Below are 25,741 nucleotides of genomic sequence, written 5' to 3' on the forward strand. Positions count from 1 at the left end.
TTTATTGTTTGTCATTGTTTCTTAGAGTTATTCTGCTGTCAATATTTGAAGAACAAAATCCCTTCTTGATATTGATTTTCTAAAGACTTTGAATCACTGTCTTCATAATGCATATATTTTAAGGCGAGTGCATGCAAAAGGTGGAGGTGAAGCTGCTTATTGAATTAAATCAATAAAAGACATCAGATTGGCAATTATCATCTAGTATTCATTTTATATAATGTAAAGTATCCAGCAGACAGAAGAAAAACAAATTTCCATCCCACTTTGGCAACCTCTAATTTAAATCTCTTGTATACTCTGGACCTTTGGCTCGTTTCAGTTCAGTTGTTGTCACTCAAGCATTTAGCACATCCTTGACTTTACTCCAAAGCTGGTAACGGCCGGGTTGCACAGTGCAGCCTGCTGTCTGTGAACCCTGCCGTGGTTCACACTGAAGGGCAGAGAAGGAAAGCAGTGGCAGCTGCAGCCTGGAGCTGTTTCTCCACGGAGAGCTTAGGGGATGTGCTGCAGGGAATTCATGACTCAAAAACGCCCAAGCGACAGTGAGGGGGAAATACGGGACCCATAGGAAAGTCCAACTCTATCTGGGTTAAGTTTGTGCTTCTGCAAGCCTAATGACAGTACTACAGTTACACTGTGTTCAGCTGAAAACATAGAAAGAATTAAAACTGGTTTGATTTTCAGAGAAGCATTAGAGTTATGTGAATAAAAGTAATCTAGAAATAGTGCTATAGAAACACAAAGTGATTTCCATAAAGAGTTCATCCAGTATATGCATTTCTTTACTGTCTCTATGGAAGCAAGTTGACCTGAGTGCCGCACAGTAAGGGTAGGAGTTTAATGTAACTAGCAGCAATGCCACTGTAATCCATACTGGACTTTTTCAGGCTGGAGAGTAAACTAACAACTTTTTCCTGCCTGAGGGCTACGCGCAGGTATCTCTCCAGAGGCTGGATGGCAGATGATGGGAATCTTCCCATAGGCACCGAGCAGCCTCCCTGCTCTGAACCACGTGGGCAGGACCGAGCTCGGTGGCCTCAGGTTGTGACCAAGGTCAGCATGGCACGTGCTGAGCAGCTGTGCTGCATCAGAGCTCAGGAAGATGTTTTTCCTCCAGAAAGCTGATTTTCCTCCTTTTCTGGCAGGAAAGCAGGACAGGGCGAGCACATCGCTTTGTGCCACCGATGCTGCCAGCCTGCTCAGTCCTGCCCCGAGTGCTGCCTCCTCGGGGATAGGGACCCCACGGGGATGGGGAGCACCAGCTCCCCAAGGGACACGCTGGGGGCGAACCCCCACCCCTGCAGGCATTAGGTGCATCTGGAATGAAGCCCAGGCCCATCCTTGGTTTACTTTTTCTATGCTATTCCATGGGATTCCAGCGTGCCATAATGGAGGCTGAGCTCAGAATTTGCCCCTACCAGGATGCTGTTTCATGTATACAGCTTTGTTTTCAACCTCTACTAGAAAGTGCTATTTAACTGTTAGCATTTATTTATGCCACTGACACCGCAAGTTACAAAGTGTTTGGAAAGCCAGCCACAAGGGAGTGGTCCTCTAATGACCCAATGGTATGTAAAAAAAATAATCCAAGGAAACAAGAGAAGGCAGTAAAAGCCAGATGAAAGATCCTCATGACTTAACAGAAATGTCCACGTGGGTAATATACCTCGTTCTTCCAGAGGAAGACACTATAAAGGAATATAATAATTTTCAAGGATTTTATTGGCATACTCCTCACTCATTAAAGGAAAAAAAAATCTATTCTAAGATTGTTGAGAATAACATCAGACTGTATAGGTCAAAAATTGACTGACATCACTCTGGACAAGCATTATTGAGAGACACAAAGAAGCTGTTGTGCCTTTAAGCTTATGGTACATTGCAATGCAGTAAATGAAAAGCCACTATTATGAGGGGATGTTTATGTCAGTATCTGAAACAAATCTTCTTTTTACTTGGATAATACTGTCTTAAATTGTTAACTGTTGATCAGATAAACAACATGTGATAAAGATCCTATAATCTCTTTTCATAAAATTCATTTTAACCCCTTAATGGCTTTACATATTAAATTACTACACATTATTGATCATTGTGAAAGCTTCTAATAGCTGTAAATAACATCCTAACAGAGTTCTGGTGTAAGCAGTAATGCAAAAATTCAGGATTAGACTTTAAATAACATAGAGAAGAAATGCTAAAATTTTCAGGAGAGAGAACATCAGTTGCTATCAGGAACTTGCACCTCGCCCTCTCATTAAGACTTCTGGACTTTGTGTAAGAAGAAACCAATCTGACCTCCATGGTTGGCCTGTAGATGTAAGAGACGCCGCAGGCAGCACAGGACACAGCGAACCTCTACGGCCATGTGTTACCAAGACAAAGGTGACGCCGTTTCAAAGGCGCAGCACGCAGAAGATGCACCCCCCGTGGTCCTTCGGTCCTTAGGCAGGACTAGTGAGAAGCTGAATGGTCCCAACATCGTCACTCCACCCCTTGACCTCTTCAGCACAGCTGAAACAAATGGCCTTCGCGTAAGGGGAACATTTAAAATAACTACCCATCTCCTCTCCTATGCCTCAGAGACATAGAGCTTAAAAGCAAGCATCTTGCTACATACCGATTACCTGAACCTTGCGACAGGACGACACGGGGTATGGTTATGAGGTCGGCACGGCGGGGTGAGCGGTCCCTCCTTCAAACCCCATCTTCCAGCGGGACCTGACAGGCACAACCCCTCTGTGCTCTGCACACCTGAACTGGCCCCTCCTCAGACAGACGTGATGGCTACCAGTTAGGACAAAACCAGATTTGGGCCAACCGATGTAATTTCTGCGACAACCCACCCTCTTTATGCGACACGGATGTTTGGGCAGACCCAGAGCAGACGGCCCAGGCCCGGCGCTCACAGACGTACCCCCGCTGGGAGGCTGCCATTGCCCACGCCGTGGGGCACGGCCCGCCATGGCACAGGGGGTACGGGAGCACCAGGCCCAGGCCCGGCAGCCTCCGCCCGCCACCGCGAGCGCAATTCGTGGATTGTCACTTTGCATGTTTTGCTTTGAGATGTCGAATTCTTATCTCAAATTGGGACCAGGAAATGGGATACTTTATGGGAAATCCTGTTCTGAGAAAGGTAAAACTGCTGTCTGAATTATCAATATTAATAAAGGTAGATTTGCGGATACATCTTGCAGATTGGAAAATCAACATTTCATTTGATAATGCACAAAATGACAAAACATACTGGAGACCTGCATCGAATCCCAATCCTTTAGAAATTATGTTCACTACCACTGTGTGAGTCTTCCTCAGAAAGACTGATGAAGAGAAGCCGCTGGCCCATTTATTACCTCTTTGCTACAGAAATGACACAGCAAGTACCGTGAGGGAGATAAAAGTGTAACACGCTGCACTTAAATATTCCAAGCTGCTGCGTAGTTAAGGGTGTGTTTTCTGAACCATCTTAAAATTAATACTGATGTCTACGCTAATTTGAAGTAAAATAGGGACTTTCAAACCAGATCCATATGCTTGTAAAGTGATCTTAATGCAGAGAGGTCCGAAGAAGACAGAAGAAAGAGAAACAAGCTAAAAATCTAAGTCTGTCAAAGAGCTTTACATGTATGCTTACATTGTAAGGTTGCAATCCAAGACAAAATGTTCTGAACGCCTTTACCTCGACGACTTCATGGCAGAGATCCCATTAAGAACCAGGTAACAGTAGTGTCTTTTTTGTCATATACTCTACTACCAAGGCATGATGGGGTCCTGGGGCCACTAGTCACTGATAAAGCAGTAGTGCCTAAACCACTTACCACTGGAGTCAGTAAATACCTTTTTTACCCTGAAAGTCTGAAGGAAAGCCCTTCCTCTCCACTAGAAAAGCGGGACATGGAGTACGAGTTTCCAGCGGAGCTGAACAAAGCAGAGCAGCTTTCCAGCCGCGGCAGGGCCATAAAGCGTCATTGTGGTGTGGCGACGGAGCGATGCTGTGTCTTGCGGCTCACACACAAACCAGTCTGTCCTGTGGGAAGATGCCGCATTAACTGTGCCTCTATGAAAGGAGACGCAAAAGCCGTCTTTTACTCAGAAAGCTCTTGTACCATTGCTGCATACAAAAACCCAAGCCATACGAATCTGAGTATTTTTATCTGTCACTACACAACAGTTTACATAAGGTGGCCTTAACTATAAAGGAAACAGAAGTGATCAAAGATTTGGATCACACGCCGAACGATTTAATGCAACAGCAAACTGCTGTCTCTACACAAAGGTGTTGGCTGCCTGACTCACATACATGGCCTAGCACAAAAAGGCAATCTGTCCGTGCTCCATACGTACTACTGCATTCACCATTAGGCAGTGGGAAGGAGGTGCCACCGTCCACTTTACAGTAAAGACAGCGCGTTTTCTTCTGCCAACGCTAGCTATGTGTCCAAATCTAAATAAAAATAATGTTTTTCTTTTTTCACAAAATATCAATCTTGGTTCCTTAGTGTACATTTCTCCCACTTCTGAGAATGACTATTTTCAGGTAAAAATATGTTAAACACATTTTTAAAATGTTTTAACGTAGCTGCACACACACACAGAGATTTTGTGTATTCAGTTCACCAACTCTTACTGCATTTCTGACTCCAGCTCTACAACAAAACTTGCCACAGGAGCTCCTGTGTACAGTACAGGGGCAGATATGATCCTGTTCCTTCATTTTCAGATGGATATCAAATTCTTTCTCAATTTTGTTTTTGATAAGCAAGCAAAATATCAATCTATACTACATGGTGTGTTTTTGAAAAGACTCTTTCTAGGCTTCTATTTCTGACAATGAAAACAGGTATAGGCTTTTGATATACTGCTGCAAATACGCAGAGTGCAAACTTTTTTTCCCCTCTTCTATTTTACACCATCAATGGGTGCCTTTCAGATGCTAGTGCATAATTCGTCCATAGATGTTAACATTTTGTATCATGGTAACAAACAGAATAAAGCGAAATGTAAAAAGAATACATTTTTCCATGTACATGTATTTCTTCTAAAATGACATAATTCTTAGATGAAGAAAAAAATATTTTATAGCATCTACCCCAGTGATATTTTGCCTCAGATGAACCGACGAGTTTCTACACTAGATATAAGCAGAAAAAAAATTAAGAGGTGGCTTTAGTTACATATTTATTGCAGGCTTTCACTATGCATTACGATACTCTATTTAATTATTCCAATTACACCTGCTTTTATAAAAATATTTACAAATCCTTCCATGACTTAAAACAATCGGTTGCTAACGCTCACAGACAAGCACACAACAAAGTGCTTCCTGTACTCGGTCTCAAATGCTCCACGTTACAGGTGCAAGAGCCTGAGCGCTGTCAAAGTTTTGGCAAACAAATGTCAGGATCTGTTTCTTAATGAGTAGGTCACCAGGCAGAAATTAACCTGGGACCCTGTTAGACAGGTGAGCACTGTTAAACCTGGGAAGGCTGCAGTGGGTACCTGGGATCGGGCATTACTATCTTATTAACTGGAACCTGCTGTCAAGACAATTCTTCTATGTGCATTTGAATAAAGTCTCAGCCTCTTGAACCAGCCAGCCCGAGGGAAGCCGCAAGGTCTCCCTCCAGGTGATTTTGGCTGCTTTCTCAGGAGCACTGCTCCTGGTGCCAACAGGTACCCACGAGCCCTCTATGGAAGACGCAGGTGCCCCAGGAGCTTCCCTCTTCCCCCCGCCTTAGTGCACAGGACAAATCTCTGCCCTCAGTCTGTCCCTCCAGGCCGCCCCACAGGTGGGTAGGTATTTCCCTGGCAGCAAGCAGCCAGCAGCACGAGAGGAGGGCCTGGCCCCCGTGCTCCCGTCACCGTCAGCGAGGTGGCGGGTGGCAGGTGTGGCAGGGCCAGCGCCGGCCGGGCTGTGCGGAGACGGGCGCTGCTGGCACCGCTGTCACCGCCGCCAGCTGAGCCTCCCAGCTGCCAGTCGCTGCCACGAGGCGTAAAACATACACTCTGAACAGTCACAGCAGCAGAGCTGAGCTTATAGACGGCATTATTAATTAGTTTAATGACGCTCAGTCCTATTAGAAAGCACAAGATAATTGTATTTAATTTGTGTACGTTTTAATTACGGCCCAAGCAGTGCCAAATCTGATCAACGTATCATCTTTTCTGTTCTGCTCTGTAACTGTGTTTGTATTAATTTGCATCTGAAACAGGAGGAGCTGCTAAACCCCGCTGGGAATAGAGTTCCTTTTAGTTTTTAAACAGCGTCATCTTTCACATCGTGATGCTGTGCGGGACCTCTGCCTGCTGATAACAGTGTCATCTTTTCCTGTAGCCACAAATTAAAAGCGGGTTTACGACCACATGCTACTAGACCCTCCAGGGCCCCAGAGAGGCAGCCAGAGAACAATTCATTCACTCATCTCTCCCCTTATCCATGATGGAAGTAGAAACAATTGCATCATTTAATTTACTATTGCAACGAGGATATGGCTCATTGGCCCCTCGTTGTTTTGAAGATGGATTTAATTAACCTCCTATGAATCTTGCCAATAAGCGTGGCAGCATCAGTATGGAACGGAAGATGTCAAAAAATCAGCTGCGGGGACGGGTAATGAGTGTTTCTCAAGGTAGCTCTGCCGAGAGGGCTTAAGGCTACACAGTTTTGGCCCCTGCAGAAAGCTAAGGAACACATTGAGTTAATACGCTGCTGACTTACCTCTGGGAATCTGAGCTCAGGTTTGACTTAAGACTCCTGAGAAAAAGAGAGGTAATTGAATAATTCCTAATAGCCACATATATCTTTAATGCAGAAGCCATTTGCAATCACTGGAAAATAAATAATTGCAATTAACTGCACTGTTAAGTAAATATACAGTCCCTTGGGGAAGCAATCTGCATGCTTTTATAAGCCTGGCTACAATATGAAACTCATCACTATGTCTATGAGAGTAATTTATAATGAACATTTAGCAGGTGCCTCAGATGGGTTCCTGCAATTTACATTCATTAATAAAACTGTCCTTATTAGACCTGAAGTTTTATGCATTTTAATTTAATAAATCGTTATTACATTTTCATTTTACACAGGATTTTGTTTCCAACGTTTCCTAGAATCAGTTTAGCTTGTAAAGAAAGTTAAAATCTTTATGAGACAAAGTTATTTACAATGCACTATTTGAGAAGATAAAACCAATTATGCACATTTCTAACTGGAATGAAAACATGATCTGAAGCTTGTAAACTATTAAGAATAATTTATTCCACAGTATGCAGGTTTACCCCAGAAATAAAGCAATGCCATTCTTCTTTTATAAGGATGGCTTAATATCACTTTACTGAAGGAAGAAGCGAACCCCACTGCACTTTTAAACTACCGGCCACTATGGAGCAAAAGAACACCCGAACTGGAGAATAGGAGAAAGAACGAACAAATCCTTTCACAGGTGTAAAAAAGAGCTCTTTTGCATGATCTGTAGCACTTTATTAGAAGCCTTCCTTTCTAACTATTTAAAGATTTAATTAGGACATAATGAGGTTTTGATAGTCCTGGTTTTGTCAACATTTAGTCAAGCTTTAATTAATTTGCTACTTTTGTAAGAAGGGGCCTGCTACCGGCCCATTTGCATACCTGTGCCTCTTGATTTTGTCCTGCTGCCACAGGAAGGCCACAATTAACTGTTCTTCAATGCAGCAATCGGCCGAAAGACACGTACCTCATCTCAGAAATTTTAGAAAATTTTAAAAATTCTAGAAATTTCTGAGTTTGTGGGTTTTGGGTGGCTGTGAGTCAGGTTTTGAGCGGCTTAGGGGCACAACCGCAATGTTAAAACACGTGTGTGAAACGGCACTTTTGTTGATCTAAAAAATGCATTAAACTGCTTCCGTTCTGGCAGAAGAGGAAAGACAGAGGATTAGACTTACAAATGTTGATGTAAGCCTAGAATAGGTAGAGACAGGTTTTTTACCTGTTGACAGTTTTCACTGCATCAGTATTTTCAACCCTTCCAACTACATTCAACAACTCACCACTCCTGAGCAGTAAGGTTTGAGATCAGCCTCAAAACACGCACAAATCACCTGAAAATGTGTATTTATTGCTATGTATCTACTCTGGCATCACACAATAGGCTATGAAACGTGTACAAGACGCGAGTTTCACCTCTTGCAGATTTTGGGTCTCTAAAGGAGAATAAAATAATCTAACTACATGCTCAAAAACCAGACTGGTACATAGATGTTTAAGTTACTCTTCACAATCCTAACTATTAGTAATTTCACATCAGTAATTCTTGACCACATTCTTTCTCGTACTCTTATAATCTAGAAAAAAGGTTATTTTTCCATACATGTTTTCCTTATTTTTTTTTAAGACATTTCAATATTTGTTAAATAAGAACAGGAGAAGAGCAGAGCTGCAGACCTTTCTGTTCTCCGTATCCCAACCAGCAAATGGAGAGATGGGGCGGAGACCTGGGACGAGAAGGGAGCGAGTGAGCTAGAGAAAAGACTGGGAGAACACAGCCACAGGTAAGACAAATGCCTGAAAGAGAAACAAAAGGTATTTTTCCATGGCCCCAAAGGCAGAGAGCAGATACCAATTGAGGACTGGGATAAGATGGCTCCCAGGCACGCAGTGGTGGCTGAGGGAACCCTTACCCAGGCAGTTAATCCAACGTTACTGGATTCTTTTCAGTGGTGCCCAGTGACAGGACAAGAGGCACTGGGCACAAACGGAAATGCAGGAGGCTCCCTCTGAACGTGAGAAACACTTTTTTTCTCTGAGGATGACCAAGCACTGGCACAGGTTGCCCAGAGAGGTTGTGGAGTCTCCAGCTTCAGGGATATTCGAAACTGAACGGGTCACGGCCCAGTACCACTCGCTCCAGGTGACTCTGCTCGAGCAGGGGGTCGGACTGCGTCTCGAGAGGCTCCTTCCAAACCAAACCACCCGCATTCTATGATTAGGTCTGTCTGAAATGCAAGTACGGTATGAACCAGCATTAGCAGGCAGGTTCATAGTCCTAGTTAGAAGAGTAAAACCAACTCAGTGATTTCCAACCGTTATTCAAGACCTAAGAACTTGAAAGAGCACGTGTCCTAAGCACGGGTTTCCAATACATTTTCTTTTTCTGAAAATGCCTTCTAGTTTCCCCTGCCACAGATTTGAAACATCAGCTATTTCGTAAATACTGCGGCCAACACAGTCCCTGTGTAATCTTCGTGATCGTTAATGTTGTTTTCTTTTAGCAGTGTTTCTCTGCAAGTGCCTTACTATGCTGAAATGGTTTCAAAGAACGCAATTTGCATAATCCCCACTTTAAACATTTTCCAATTTAATAATTTTCCAATTGTAATCACATTTTCTGCCATACTAAAAGCAATGGTATTTGTGGTCGCAAACCCCCACATCACCGTATTATTTCTAATTATTGTAATAGATTATGTTTATAAGGGAAAAAACATGAAATTTGTAGTTATGGAAATTATTAGATGCTTAAAATACTAAGTATCAATATGATATGGAAAGATGTGGAAAGAAAAATGTTTCTAAATTTTTGTTTTAATTTATGAAACTGCTGAGGAAAATATACAGTTATAGCTAGAAGAAATTTAAGTTTGTTTGCTGAAAATAATCTTAATATAAACTGTGTTAAAGAGAGCAATAGTCCAAAGATATAGACCACGATTTAAAAATACTTCAGTGCTTCAGATGCCACGTTTTGCTGTCTGGAACTACTGTCACACAGCAGGTGGTTCACTTACCCTGCACCGAGGAATTCGGCAGGACCTACACGAGCTGACCACTTGGCTATGAATTAAATGGATACAGCTCAGATCTTAACTGTATACTTATGCATATAGACATCTGCTCATCATCACTCTCCAGAAAAGACAACAATGTCTAGTTCGGTTTTGGACTGGGAGGCAGAATTGCGTATGCCCACGACTATATACACTTACTTCTTTATGCCACGTCAGTATTTTTCATACAATTAAACATTACTAATTTCTCCTGAATGCTCACTTGTGAAAGCAAAAGAAGTCAGAATTTTAAAAAAAGAAATGACTGCTGTGTTTGTAATGAGCCTGTGCAATTCTTACATTTACTTTTCCTGATGTATTCAAAGCATCTTCTCAAATAAAACTTGGTTGAAAAACACACACACACGCGCGTTTGCTGGCTGGAGTTTGCAAAGATCCTAGTTACTGCACAAAACACAAGACTCCATAATGAAATGAGTTCCACTTAAAATACCTCTCCAGATTTGAGGAAGATCTAAATCAATTACTTAGCTTTACCAACTTTTTTTTTGAACAGAAGGTGTTTGTTCGAAAGAGCGAGTGAGCTCTTAGAGGAAGAGGTCTGTGCTCCGCGGGCGAGCACCTCACGGCACTACCAGGCAGCGCTCCTTCAACTTCTGCGGGCACAAGCACACTTGATAAAAAGATACGATGCCACCACTGTCCTTTTCAAAATGAAAGACAATATTGTGCCAAGACTGTACCATCAAATGAAAATTCTGTGAGTCGCTGTAGCATCAGCAATATGGCAGGAGCTAAAAACTCATGCTAGAATGAAGTTGTTCCTATTTTACTAGACAATATAAAGGCAAAGGGCCAGAGGTGGCAGACAGGCACAATGCGAGTGAATGACGGAGCTAGATATGCAACTCCTTTATGAATAGTTATTACCTTTTCAAAAACATTTAATCAGCATTTCCAGTTATGGCTTGTCAAACGTCTGCTTGGCAGAAGTCTAGAAAGCAAATACCTTGTACTGTAAGGTAACCCATTAAGTAGACAGGGCAGGTGTACAAGCACGGATTCCGGGTTTTAAGATGGGGACTTTGCTTCTCATTCTGCAGATGGAGCCTGAAAGCTTTTCGTAGGCCAAAATGACTGGTATCTCGAAACAGCATTTCTGTTGCTACCTTTATAAATGTTCATGTATGATACACTTTACCACTCTCCAGCTTACCAAGTCACTATCAACCCTCACAAAATGTCCTTTAGTGAGGGAAAAATGAAAACTGTCTTTTCTGGATACAAGTGAAGGTTACGGTTTACCTGGAGCAAATGGATTCTGTGATTAATATGACTTTCTCCTAAAGACCTACGGTTTGCACACTGAACTTTACATTCCTGAGTCGCAATTCTTGGAATTGAGGAGCACACAATTATCCTTCCTCTTTTCTTGGAAGTACAAGGAACTTTGAGAGACTTTTGAATCATCAATCTCAGCCAGAAATAGGTTTTTATTCCAAAATAAGCCTAGTTTATTAAGCCTGATTGTACCTGCTCCTAAGATGGAAAAACGGTATTAGGAAGATTTACAGAGAAGAGTTTCAGTGGATAACTAGTTTGTTTTTTTCAATATGAAAAGACAGTAATTCTCAAAGATTAATACAGACTGTTACTACGGCCAGCTGACAGCAAAAATACTCTTCCTTGGTCTAGACCCACCTAACACTTAAATGGTGATTTAAATAAAGCAAGACTAGTGAACCGACTCGCTGAGACAGAAGCAACAGAAGGAGAAGCATTCCGTACGTTTATGTGGAGGCAAAGAGTCTCTGGGGGCTCTAGCCTGTCCCAAGGAGAGGGCGGCATCAAGGATGGCGTACGAGATCTCGCAGCCAAAGCCGAGATGGGGTGTCACTGCCCGAGACCTGGCAAAGAGTCGCCGAAGTCCTCGATGCCGGGCACACACCCAGGCACACAAATGTCTGAGACTTCGGGAAAAAAACTCGTGGTTCCTCTCATGCGCCCTGTATTTTGAATCACACATCGGCCAAAGAAAACTGGACTAAACCGGAACCTTATCATTGGCCCTTTCCAGGCTGAGGACAGCTTTAAAATACTGTAAATGGATGAGCGGTAGGTATTTCTCTGAACATCATCATGCCAAGCTACAAATTATGCTCAATCCATAATTCAAATCTACTGTAAAACAACTGTATTTGCTGTGCTTGTTATGCTACAGACGTCCTATTTCTTTCTTGCCAGTTTATCCCTCCAGACAACGCGCTTGTTAACGCACACATGGATCTCAGAATTGCCAGAAGCCTTTACCTGTTTTATTGATCCCCCCCCACCCCCCGCCCCCGATTACGCCAACAACAGTAAAGCAGATTTCCCTAGCGAGGAAATCAATACGGCTTTAGATTAAGATTCCCATAAAATGATTAATAAACTATATATTAATGATTTATTGTCTATTAATAATGAATTAATAAGCACAACATTTTGGGCATCTGATTTACCACACTGCACTTCAGTGTCTGGACTCCACATTTGAAACAGCTCTCAGATTCTCCCTTTCCACGGCTTAATTGAGAAATCCTTTAGAAAGATACTTCATTCTTTGTGTTTCGTGTAAGCACAGCCTACATTTCTGCAACACACGTATCGCTCCCAGCACCTTAGTGTCCAAGCATTTAGCACATTGGGGCACTCAAAAGGTCAGCAAGAAAAGCAGAGATAAATTTAGTAATATATACGAAGATGACAGGTCAACGGATTAACCCTTAAAATTCCTAGGATTCACTACACTGCTGAATAGTCGCAATAATGGTTAACAGCAGTTTGCACAGGCACGCATTGAAAAGACGGAGGGGCCCAGGGTGTCTCCTGGAGGTGAGGTGCCTGCGTGACACTGGCTGGCGCAGCGTTGGAGAAGGCAGAGAAGGGATCGCCTCGGGCCGTTTGTGCTCCTGCTCCGCCACTGCCGGCTGTGCCCGGCCTCCGCCACGGCATCTGCCCTCTGCCAGCCGTGGAGAATGGCAGAGGTGAGAAACACCATTTTTAACTAGTTTGTGAAGTGATCCGGGACTGGATCTGTATCTTACGTACAGCCAAACCATTAGGTCCTATCCAGAATGCTTCCTGCCAGAGGTGGCCTGCAACTCCGCCCTTCCAAAGTATGCTTTAGAGACTGGTCTCTCTCCCAGGAGCCTGGACTGTATTGTCAAAGCAGAGCGCTGTATGCTGACTATTGATTCATTCATGACTGCTGCAGCGCTAAGACGCTGTCAAAGACACACTGCCTGTACTACCGCTTCTGTGCAGTAAACTCCATCAGACAACTATTTCTTAAATCTTCTGGATCTTCTGACATGCTGGTTTACAAACTGTACCAAAACAAACTTAATATGACTTTAACTGTGCATATGTAAATTACACGTGGACGTTTCTAGATCAACTTTAATTATGTTTAATTACTGTTGCTAAGTAGCTGGGTGAAGTTCTGGTTAATGGGGTATGCTACTTCTCGAAAAAAGCAACAGAAAATACGCATTATTCTCACGCTTTGTACAGCCACGCAAGCACACACCTTACCTAGCAAGAACGGGTAAGTGAATTTGATTCATCTTCAGATTACACCTTGTGTGCTCATATGCAACACATATGCATATCATATGCAATGATTTGCAACAGCATTAACTGACACGAGTGTACGACTGTGTCAGGACCAGGAATCACCCGACCCCTTACTGCCTGTCGTGCAGTTCAGCATCATCTATGGTTAGTGACGTTGTTTTGTTAGAAGTGGATCGCTTTGAAACTCACAGACATAAATGTACGAGTCTTACTCTGTTGGAAATAAAGAAAGCATTCTCTGCAGTTTCAATCCTGCAGACCGCTAGGCAGTTAGTAAGTTAGGAAAAACTTACAGTGCCCTTCATCAATAGTGGGTGTAGGAGAGAATTCTGCTGCAGCACGATTGATAGAGGAGGTGTTCTCAGACAGAAGCGTTCTCAATAACACTATCGCATTGCTAATGAATAAAAACCAAACAGGCATAATATTTCAAAACCAAGTAATCTGTAAGCATTAGTGATAACTATGGTAACAGCAGTGTAGCAGAGCAGGATTCAGTCCTCAACATATGGGGCTGTGTATTCTGAAGCAGTGACTTGAACTGCATTTCAGTTCTGCCTTTAGGTGGCTGGTTAAATGACTGCAATGTATGAAGGATTCCGAGAAGGAAGTTATTAGCTACATACGCAGTGCTGTAATGTCAAACTCCTGTTTTTCACCAGGTGAAGGACTGATGATCGGGTAAGGAAGAACTGCACCGCACCGAATGAGGGGCAGCCAGCCTTGGGCACACAGGCCACTCGCTTCCCGCTGCTTGATTTACAAAATAAAAGCTTTTGGTTTAGAAGATCCATGCCTATCCTCAAGGACACCAAAAAGACACTACAGCATCTCTGAGAATTAAAGTGTGAAAACCATGAGATTAAACTGGATTTCAACCTGGATGTTATTTCTGACCCCGTGTTACCTGGAGCTGAGCTTTAGCAGTAAAGCCAAGGTAACCTCAACTCATGATGAAAAGGGTTTACTGCGTTCTTTTTGGGTTTATACAAATCTTCCAGTCACCCTTCCACGCTGAGATGCTACTGCCACAAAGGCTTGCACAACCGTCTGCTTGTACTTTTAAAGTGTGGAGTTCTATTACAGACATTTAGGAAATGTCTCTCCTTTTTTCCCCACAGCGTAGAAATATGAACCAGCACTTACTCCGCTTGCAGTAAACAATTGTGAGATTCACTGTGAGCTACAAACGTATGGCAAAGTCGCAAATGTACAACAGAAATGTGGGATCCCGTGCTGAAGCCCGAAGAGATTTCAAAGAAGGAATCTGCCTGCCAAAGGAAGAGACTCCTGCACGCAGTGGGAAGGCTCCAGGGCTCGGCTGGGTGCCCACGTTTCCTCCCTTCCACAGCCGGGACCGTGCGCAGGTGGCGTGGGCTCTGCAGCCGATACTCACTTTACACACTGCTACTGAGAAGTGCAGCGGGTCAGCTGCGTTTTTCTTCATTGCTTCCGCAGATTCACAACAGTGATTTTTAGTTACCTGTCAGATGTTCCTGTTGGAAGTATTCCTAGGCAAGTCTGATGTCGATATTAAGATTAGTTCGTTAGGTCGCTTTTAGCTTTTGCACAGGAAAAAACATTTGAGCAATAAAACCCGGTAGGGTCTACAACAGAAGAAAAAGAAAAGTCCTACCTCTACTACTGCTTTGGCATCCAGTCTAAAGTTGAAATCTCCAAAGACAAAATACGAAACTTTCTCAAACCGCTGATCTATAATTCTGGAAAAAAAAAACAAAACAAAGCAAACCTGTCATTCAGCTTTCTGCATATGCGAGGATGCACAAATACACGTAGCTTATCTTCCAAGCACAATCTCAGAAATAATTACTGGAACGATCAAAACTACCAGTTTATACTGGAACAATACATTAACCATGTTTTTGGGATGATTTTCTTTGCTTAGGCAATTCTAACTCCAGCCCCAGTAGAATAATGCATTTGATTCCCCCTGCCTGGCTGGAGGAGCGCTGTGGAGGAAAGCAAGTTTGCAGCAGTTGGTGCAAGTAACGCAGAACCGGCACTTGGGCACCACAGAAATCCTGGGGGCGTCACAGAGGTACCCCGCGCCTTTGGAACTTGGAGTGTAAGGCTTTGGGCTGGGCAGCTAAGGATTAGGAGCCCCAAATTAGTGGTGAGTTCAGAATATGTCTACCTTCCAGTTCACTTATCTGTAAGATTGCGATCGTAACGTTTTCCAGTGTTTGTTGTACTCCAAGAACTACACGAGAAGTGACGCGTTAGGGCTAAACATTCATCATCACAGCGGGTAGAGACTGACGCGCGAGGTGTGTCCTGGCTCAGTTACAGTCCTCTGAAAGACGGCTCTCTTTTTCGGTCTAAGCAGATGTTCACTGGGGTTGCCGCTAACACCTAAAAGGTGATCTTTCCAGATGGGGAGTAAAGACTGACTTTTTTCTCAAGCCTTTGCTCAGTACTAAACAGGGAGATAAGGCATTACTGTTCAACTTTCAAATCGTGTATTATTAAAGATTGTTATTACATTATTAGCTTACCTATTATTAACAATTTTCTGGTACTCCTAACAATGTGCAATTTTACATGCTTCCAGAGATCCTGGCATTTGGAAATCCACTGATTCACGCTTAATTTCAAAACAGGAATCAATACAATTAATTTCCTATCAGTTGCTGAGGAAGGTGTGAAATACCTGAAATGCGACTGCTACAGCTACAGAGAGCGTACACAGACACAATGCCCAAACACTGCAACGGTATATTAGAGGTACAATGGATAAGAAATAAGGAACGAACGCAAGGCAATACACCCTGGACATTCTGGGCACATAGAAACACGCAAGCGTGACGGTGCCAGAAACCCCAGCCGAGCCGGAGGCAGGGACCCCCCCAGACAGGGAAGGGGTTGTAACGTAATGCACAGTACGTGGGTTCTTCCTGAACAACACTGCCCGGCAAGGGGCCATCCATTTCACACGGCTTTAAAAGTTTTAATACTTTACATCCATTTAGACTTTTCAAAGCTATAAAGAAAGATAACGTTGGATTTACGGTGAGGTACTGCTTCTGCTCTTAAAAACATCTCACATTTTTAGTCAACAGTAATCTATTACGTAAGGAATATTATTCTATTGAAAAATTAATGTGCATTGGACCTAAGGTAGTGATCATTTGAAGCAAAATCTCTTGCAAAGGCTTATCCTTTTCTGCTACGAAAATCTGCAAATCCCCCATTCAGCTGACAAATTATTGCAGGTACTGTTAATAAATACTGTCTACTGTCAGCTCCCAGCAAGCACTGAGAAAAACCTGTCACTCTTGACCTGTACATAACATTAGTTTGATTAGTGCCCCCATGGCACACGAAAGGAAAATGAGAACTTAAAAGTTAAACCATTTACATTACCACAATTTGCTAACACTATCATTGCAAAATCTGATATGCAACTTATGTATAAGAAAAACTGATCTTGCTTTGCCAACTTTCCTGATTCATATCTTAGTCTTGGCTTTGCTCATTGCCATTTACTGCTGACAAAGAAATGACAGATATTGCAGGAATGACATCAAGGTCTAGAGAAGGCCTCTTAAAACAAATTGATATTATGAGAATGATGCCCGTGATTGTATTATGCAAAGACGGATTTTCCAAATAAACAGACTGTTCCAAAAATAGCCATTTAAAATGTCTCCTAACTGATGAGCAAAACAGCTGATTAGTCTGCTTCTGATCAATTAATTAGAATTCCGTCATTTCATAGTTTTGCACATTACCTGATTTAAACATGATTTGCATACAAATCAATGTCAGCTTTAAAACTGATCATTTTAACCAGTTGCTCCCTTGTAGTTTGTCCCGTTGCACATTTTAGAAGGAGCGTCTCATGGCAGACTCAAGTAAAACAGTGCCCACGTTACCTCTCCGGACTGATGCTTTAGGTGGCTTCTGACATTTCTCCTTTCCACAGGTGGGGAAATTTAGGTGTACACTAAAAATCACCAGCAGTGGTACAGCAAGGGATATACGCATTTATGTACTTATTAAATGATATTTTATGCTTTATACGCTTTAAATGACTCAATACATGTATGTAACCTACTGTCCTTGCCATTGGAACTTATTATTAGTTCAAGAATTCCCAAATCCTGGAATTATTTCAGCAGTTTGGTACTCCGATAGCTCTATTCTGGTGCCTACGATTGCACTGAATCAATGCATCAACGGCACAAGAACTAACCTTCTTGACTGTGCTCTTCGAATCCAACTATGAGTTAGCAAAGGAGATGGCAATGAAGAAGAGCGCAGCAGTATTTCCTCTCCCAGGAACATGCAGGAAAAGCATCCCGCACGGGGGGCCGCCAGCGCTGGGAAACACAGGAGCCGCCAGCACCGAGGAGACACAGAGCGAAGGTGTTGGGACTGGAGCAAGAGCTAAACAAAAGTGTTCCAGTCCTCTCATTTCGGCACACCAAGCCACCAGTACATACAGTCCATCACATGTACAAGTAAATGAGAAGTCAGAAGACAATTTCTTTTTAAACAAGCGCTTGCAAATGAATTAGGAAGGCTTCAAAAATCTGCGTTCTTCTACTTTGCTATTTGTTTCTATTACAATGCCCTTCCTTTAACCATGAATAAAATAATCCTTTAAAAATGTTGCCATGAATCAGTCAATGGAATGATGAATCTGAATCATATAAAAAAGAAAGCAGCCAACCTACGTCGCCAGCATTAATCTTACGGTTTTAGTGGGAAGACCTAATGCCACTGCCTTTAACTTGTACTTGCTGACCACCACATTATCCCGAAGGGCTTCAACACACTGTAAGACTCCATTCTTTCCTGTACAACTTTTCTAAACGGCTTGTGACAAAATAGGTGACTCAGGTAAAAACTTCATGACTGTAAAGAAGCTACAAATATTTCACTTGACAAGTCTATGCAAGAGCAAACAAAAGACCATCAACGCCTCAACTGGCTGTGCTGCTGGCTGTCACCTACACAGGGCCATCAAGAGCTGATGGGCAACCAGGATGTACCCAACGCGTGAATGCAAATGAAAGAGAAAACTTCTAAAACAGATCATAGCCCTTCCTCTCCAGAAAGAGAAGTCTTCCCTTTGACAAGGTTGGAAGAACACGCTGACTCTTCTAATCCTTTGGTCTTGCTCCAGAAGGTATTGCTTATGAGAAAAGAGGTCACTTGCACTCAGAACGTACCAAGGAAACGTCTTTTACTTCCGTGCATTTTGGAAATAACAAATTTAATATGGCAAATAAGGATCACTGGAAAAAATGCACGCTTATGGGTTTATTGATGACATTGTTAAACTTTAAAGCACACAAATATAAATGCCATAGATGATTTCTCTTCCACTAGTTCCACAAACACAGATCTTCACAGTTGGAACACATTACTTTAATTATTTTGCCAGTGTCACACTAATTCTACATTTTTAACTGATGGCTCTACATGGAAAGTCCTCTGGACTGGTTGGGTTATTCTCTGTTTCTTTTCAAATTTTTTTGTATTTTCAGAAGAGGCAGGCCACAAACAGTTTTTGAAACAGAGCTGAACGGCTTCTTAGACATGACAGCACAGCAAACGAAGGAAACACTCACGCAACTCTAACTTTTAAGTAAAGTCTACAGTCAAAATTACTCACATGCTTAAATGTTTTGATGAGTCAGATCTATGGTTCACACTTTTTTTAAAGGAGTAAACTTCACTGGCAAGGGTGCAAGCTGCTGTTAAATTACTATAGCTATTTTTTTGCTGCAAAATAAATACGTGTAATTCTTATTTTGGTCTGACAACTGCAGGTTGCCTCACGCTGGGTATCAGCTACTGCTCTACAACCCCCGAAAGAAGCTACTGTGTCTGCGCTGGCAATGCTCTTGCTCTGCTGCGTCGCAGGGAAGTGACATCAACCCCTCAGTGCTTTTTAGCATGGCAGTGCCCCGACACATTTTCTCAAAGACCTATGACAAAAACTGTCTGTTATTCTGGGTGCAGCAAGAGAATTACGGGAAACCTCCAAAACCCTCCAAGCGATGATGCTGAACAGCTTTCGCCTGACCCATCCCGGCGACGGGAGTGTTGCCCAGCCCCGAGCAGGGACCGGCTGGACCCGCGCGGCAGCCAAACCTAGGAGAGGTCAAACATGCCACAGGAGAAGCAAATGCTCAGGGTTCGGTCTTGGAGCCCGGGACACCTCAAATTACTCTGATGCAAAGACAGACCTCTGGGTCTGGATGGCAGCGTCAGCTGAGTGGATTGGGATGAGTCAGGCTTTTCAAAGCCATTTAGGAGATCTGGATGTCATACTCCTACCAAGCCGAGGTTCCTCTTCTCCTCGATACTACTGGAAATCTGTGTCTAATTATTAATTTTAGTCTCCACACAGAACACCAAAGGGAATCGCTTAGCGCAACCTTAAAATGAACAATTCCGTGTTACCAGAATCACTGAAATCCTTTGGTTATTTACTTAAAAGTACTCAGTAGTTACAATTAAAGTTACTTTACGAAATGCACCCTCTTTTATAAAAGCTATACGGTGTACTGTGCATATGTTTCAAAGCACTGAAATTCAGCCAGAAAACAACAGGGCAATCAGAAACATGACCGACTTTCTCTTGCTTTCATACTTGTCCCCCTCCCATACTGTCGCAAGAAAGGAGAAGGGAAGGAAGCGGCTAAATATCAGCAGCTTGGTCATGGAAGAGAGCAGCTGAACATGATTCAGTGTGACAAGAGGCACTGTGATTTGGCTAAACCATTTCTCAGGGCACTTTGTAAGGAGGATCAGCAGCATTATTCCTTTAATAGCCATGTCTAATGCAATAGCCAGCTGGGTTTTGTCCCGGACCAAGGTATCAGCATCAGGTCAGAAGGTAACATTCTGTTTACACGATTATTTCCTAAAGCACTTATCTTCTCCTCGGTGTGAAAGTTGACTTTTCTGTTTGTAAGGAGGCCTAAAGAATTGAGGGAATGGGAAAAATTAGCTACACTGAGCTGGAGCTGAATGGCATTAAGTGGGAGGTCTGAGAACGGCTGCCGCGGCGCTCAGCAGGACACCTTATTAGCCGCGTCATCGCAGTTCATTCAGGCAAGCCATACCAGTGTCACCAGCATTCCCACACAAAGACAAAGTTCTTCACACAGTCTATAAACATGCCTCCCCGGCCAATTCATCCTAACTTGACACGGCTGAAAAGAGGGGCTCGAGGGGTTTTTTTGTTGTGTTTTTTTTTTTTTTTTAAACACAACAATAACATAACAAAACAAAACAAAAAACCTGCAGCTCTGCCAAGCAGGCTGAATGGAGGAGAAGGAGGGACTCTGTCACGTTTCTCGGGAAGAAACAATCCAGAGGTCAAGCCATATTTTATTCAGTAAGCAAATTTTTATAATAACTAAATGTGTTTAAGCTAAGTATCAGCTAATATGAGCACTTCCATATTTCTTGTACAACTTCTGGGGTAAGAAATTATCTTTCCACAATCTCTTTATTTTTGCACATTATCCACGCAGAGGAAAAGCAGAAAAAGCTGCTTTTACAGAGAACATGCGATGCCTATATAAAATGTCCTTTCCTAAATAAAGAATAGGAAAATCACAACGAACTAGGCGGAGAAGGGAGGACAGCTCGGGCTCGTTTCCCAGGTTAAGCTGCTGATCCTCCGCATTGCTGAGCGAAGCAGGGCGCTGAACCACAGGTTCTGCTTTGATCTGAATCTGGTAAAAGTAACGCTGGCTGTGTCTCTGAACCTTGTCACATCCCCGCCGATGGGCGAAGTGTTGGGGGAACACTGGGGAGATGGAGCCTGCAGGGCCATCGGGCACCACGCGGGAGCTGGGACGGGCAGCCCCCACAGCCCCATACGCACCCGCGTGCCGAGGGCGGCTGGGTTGTACTGGTGGCCATGGTTGCAAAGGGAAAGCTCAACCGACGCTTTCTTGAATGGGAGGATCTTACTCCAAAGAGGAATGTTTAGAAAGGGGCTAAAAAAAAAGGCAGAAAGTGACTTGACCATCCCCTCGGCGGGAGCCAAGAGCTAGTCTGGAGGTAGCCAGAAGGTTATAGACACTCTCCTTGCCAGAGACCTATAATGGCAGAGGTGATAACAACTCCCGCAGTGAATTCTGGTGGAAAGCCAAGGAACGATGACAGTGAAAACTGTCTTCCACCACAGCCACGTTAAGGAACTGAAGATCAAGAGAATGGAAATGTTCGACTTTGGCTTACACAAAACTTGATACAGGATTGCTGCGTCGCCTTTCAGTTTTCTGCTGCTCCTATCTATCCTCATTACTTTTTCCTTTATAAGTTTTAGTCAAAGAGATCAGCCTGCACACCTGCACCTGGAGAACTGGTCTGTGGCAGATCCACCTCCAGCAGAGGGGTCAAAGCAAGCTCTGAATCACAGAATGGTTTGGGTGGGAAGGGACCTTAAAGATCATCTCATTCCACCCCCCTGCCCTGGGCAGGGACACCTCCCACCAGCCCAGGCTGCTCCAAGCCCCGTCCAACCTGGCCTTGAACCCCTCCAGGGATGGGGCATTGATAACTTCCCTGGAGCAGGACCCCGTGACCTCTTCTGCCCATTGCCTCCCTCCTGCAGCACAGCCAGCACTCAGCTCGCACCATTTTGCCTTCTCAGATACATATTTAGAGACAAATTCAGAAAAATCCCCATCAATTCTGAATAAAGGTTACCCGGTGACTGTCTAAGTGTGCCTCAAAAGAAGAGATGTAAGTGCCTTCATTGGCATGCCTGAGGTGTTGTAGGACTGTCATTAAAAAGATAAAGTTTATCATATTTTTGTGCCTTGTTCTTTCTGATATAATAGCTAAAACCTATTAATAACACCAAAACATCTCAAAAGGTCAAGCAGCACAGAGCAAGATGAAGGGAATCGTCAAGAAGCTTAGGCAATCATCTTAGCACTCAAGACATTTGCCAGGGCTGTTTAACTAATATGTGGCGTTCACTTTTAATTTCAATATAGTGCCATTTGGGCAAAAATGTTGTATTTTTTAATTAATTACAATGTCAGCAGCTATTAAGATTAAAAGAAAGACCACATCAATAATAAATACTTAATCCAAAGAAAGGATTACAAGAAGAGCAATAAAAATCAATTTTTAGAGCTGGAAAATTGTGACTTTTTCCTCACTTGACTGGTATTTTCATTATATTGACAAAACCATGATCTTACCTGACACTGACATTCGCCTAATGAAATAGCAGCCATGTATAATGATGTAAGTACTTGTCAATTTTGCTACAGGAGAATACAATGCTACGGCACTGCTGTTATGTTACAAAGACATTTTCTTGCTCTTCATCTGATGTAAGAGAAAAACAAGAAGAAACCAGAGAAATTGCACGTCTTTTTGAATCTTCCTTTACTTCATCATGGAAGATTAAAATTCTTCCACGTCACTTCTGGAACTGCTGAGCGTTGGGAACACTTGGCCATAGGCAGGCAGCAGAAAGCTGCCGTATGGATTCGCAGGGAGACGGAGGCGTTGCAGTCCCTGCCTACTGTCCTGCAGGGCTGGGGTGTGCGGGAGTAAAGCAAAAATCCTGTGTCTGCCCAGTGTTAAAAGTGCACATGACAAGCCAGAAAATAACCAGGATACACAGCAATGGCATACTGATGATCCATTAGCTCTTTAAGCCTGGGAAAAGTGGGTTTTGTGACAAATCTAGAAAAATTCAGAAGAGAGACACTGTGTGCCCTAAAGAGTTCATCAGAGGGAACAGCAGCAGAATGGTTCAGAAATCTTGCCAGACTTGCAAGAAACACCCTTCCCAGTCCGACCCGACGGCTGGTGGCCTGGGCGAAGGGGGCAGCGGAGGGTGGCAGGACAGTGGCCAGGCCAGCCCCGGGGCGCTGCAGGCGACAGGAACCCGCATGCTCCCATCGGCTTCGCGGGGGACGCGCTCGGCTCACAGGGACACTGAACTGAAAACAAACCCAACAGCTTCTAGAAAAGGGTAACGCAAATAAATGACTAGAAACACAGAAAGACTTCACTCGCAAAGGATTAAAAAGTGCTTGGTGTTGAGAAAAGCTAATTAGCAACAAATTTTACATACCCAATTGTTAGCTTGGGCATCCACCCCTTTGAAGATCGCACTACAGTGGACTACGGAGCTACAAGCGGAAACAGGCGAGGGGGGACGTGACAGAAACATTTGAAGTGCTAAAGAGAAGGGAAAAAACCCTTTCTCTGAAAAGAGCACACCGATTAAAAAAATCAGAGCTGTCAACATTAGGTTTGAACAAAGAAGATTCTGGTGGGTATAGAGACAGCAGGACCGTTTTCCTTGTTGGAGTGAGAACCGGAATCATCTCAGCTGCATGGTAACCCCTGCACCGACAGGAGACAGAACGCTTTCGTGAAAGGGGAAGCAGTTCCACCATTTACCCATCAGCCCACGAAGAACGTCTGCCGAGCCCCTCTACAACCACTCCAGCGCTGGTACGGGCAGACAAGTGGCTCAAAACGCTGCACCCCGCACCTGGTTATTCACCTGTTCAGGAGAGTACGTGTCTTTCCAGCACACAGAACGCGAGACTCAAAGACAAGCACCTCCTCACGCAGCGCCCCTGCCTTCCCCTGGCAGTGAAAATGCTGAAAGACGGTTACTCCCCCAGCGCCCACGGCCTCAAAGGGAAGCAGAATGGAGCTCTTTCAACTGTTTCTCCGTTTTATAACTCAGCTCATAGCATCATCTTACAGCGAGCACTGTAAATAAAATCACAATAGTAATTTATTTTCATTTCTCTGCAAATGAATAAAAATTGGATCAACAGCCCATACAGATTCTTCTTAATTGAATCACAGCTATCCTGGAAGATTATAGGCTATACGATAGAACATTTCCAAAGACACAAACCACAACAAATGCTGATGTGAGTGTCACCTTTAGGTGGACACTAATGACTGCTCTTTATCTAGCTCCAGACTCTCTAAGGAACAAATTACAGTAAAAAGAGAAATACAACTCAATGAGAAGGTGACGCACTCTGTACGTTCTCATATAGAGCCATTTTCGGAGCAAAATCAAGCAGGCAACAAGTTATTTGCAGCCATTTCTTTTTTAAGAGGCACTCTCTCTTTTCTTCAATTGTCCGTGTTTAATTACACACGTTCTCCCGGGAGCGGTATATTTTTACCACGCATCCACTCCCGCCTGTCGTTACACCAGTTCTGTTCTACGACAAAGGCACGGCAGCGACTGAGGCAGCTCCAGAGCACCCGCCACTGCAAAATGGGCAGAGAGGGGCAAAGCCCTGAGGAGGGACGAGGGGGTGTCAGCACGCGGTGACAGCGGCCCCGGCTCCGGGGCCGACGTGGCAGCCCCTTGCTGTGACCCACACCGGGGTCGCCTCGGGGGAACAGCGCGTTTGCTGTCAGCATTTCTTCCGAGAGCGCCCCGATTCCACCCACATCAGGCAGCCAAAGTGAAGAGTGATTTAGTGTCTCCACGCTATTTTTTTTTAAGCGACACCTTTCTGTGTGACACCTGCAAGTTCTTAAAGTCCTGGATCTTGGATTGCTGATTCTCCAGTCAGATCTTTGCTTCCGCACCTGCTGTCCTCTCTGCAGACTTCTTTTTATTGTGAGAGAATAACCAGATCTTTAATTACAATTTGAATAACAAATGCCGCAAATTTATTAATAACCTGTTCAGTTATTAATGCCAAAAAGAAAAAAATAAAAGAGCCCCAAGTACTGAAAATAACAGAATAAGGGCAAAATTATCATCATGTATATTTTCCAGTATAATGCATAAAAGCATGAAATTATTTTTCTTCTAAAAATATAACCTAAATAAAAATTCAAAATGTGTTTCTGTAATCAGGAAGGACATACGAGTTAAATTTTGCATCAAACATGCAAAAGCTGGAGCCAGCAGAAAACCAAGAAGCAAAGAAAAAGTGTCTTTGACCGTATCTGACAGGTTGAAAGTAACAAGACAATTTTGCTGGATTTACCCTTTAAAGAGCATATTATACAAACACGCTAATTTTGAGAGCACTTAACCTTAGTTTAAGGGGGGAATGACTGAATATTAATGAGATGAGCCTCGGGGTGTTTAATGAAAAGCTGTCTTTTTGAATGCGATCTGGGGTTTTAAACCTTTGTTAGAAGACATTTGGACAGGAGGTTTATTTGCCCTGGGAGCGCGTTCTATTTGAATACACTGAAATTTCACTAAACATTTGAAGGCACATGATTACAGAGAATTTTCACGTGGTGTTAAAATCACTGCTACAAAAAAATAAGTAAAATAAAAAAAAAAAAAAAAAAAGATTTCCCCCCCACCAAAAGCGAGCTACTCCTAGGATCT

At 43.3% G+C, this 25,741-nt stretch overlaps 1 protein-coding gene across 2 annotated transcripts in view; it reads right to left on the reverse strand.

Annotated features, from left to right (window-relative positions):
- INPP5A (inositol polyphosphate-5-phosphatase A) overlaps positions 1 to 25,741 on the reverse strand; it is a 236,767-nt gene that overhangs the window by 58,139 nt on the left and 152,887 nt on the right. For both annotated transcript variants that reach the window (XM_063338975.1, XM_063338976.1), the window contains exon 9: positions 15,023 to 15,107. In XM_063338975.1, the coding sequence (XP_063195045.1) occupies positions 15,023 to 15,107 (85 nt within the window). The remainder of the gene's footprint in view (positions 1 to 15,022; positions 15,108 to 25,741) is intronic.

The sequence above is a fragment of the Chroicocephalus ridibundus genome, chromosome 6 (genome assembly GCF_963924245.1).
Source record: "Chroicocephalus ridibundus chromosome 6, bChrRid1.1, whole genome shotgun sequence".
Taxonomy (NCBI): Eukaryota; Metazoa; Chordata; class Aves; order Charadriiformes; family Laridae; genus Chroicocephalus; species Chroicocephalus ridibundus.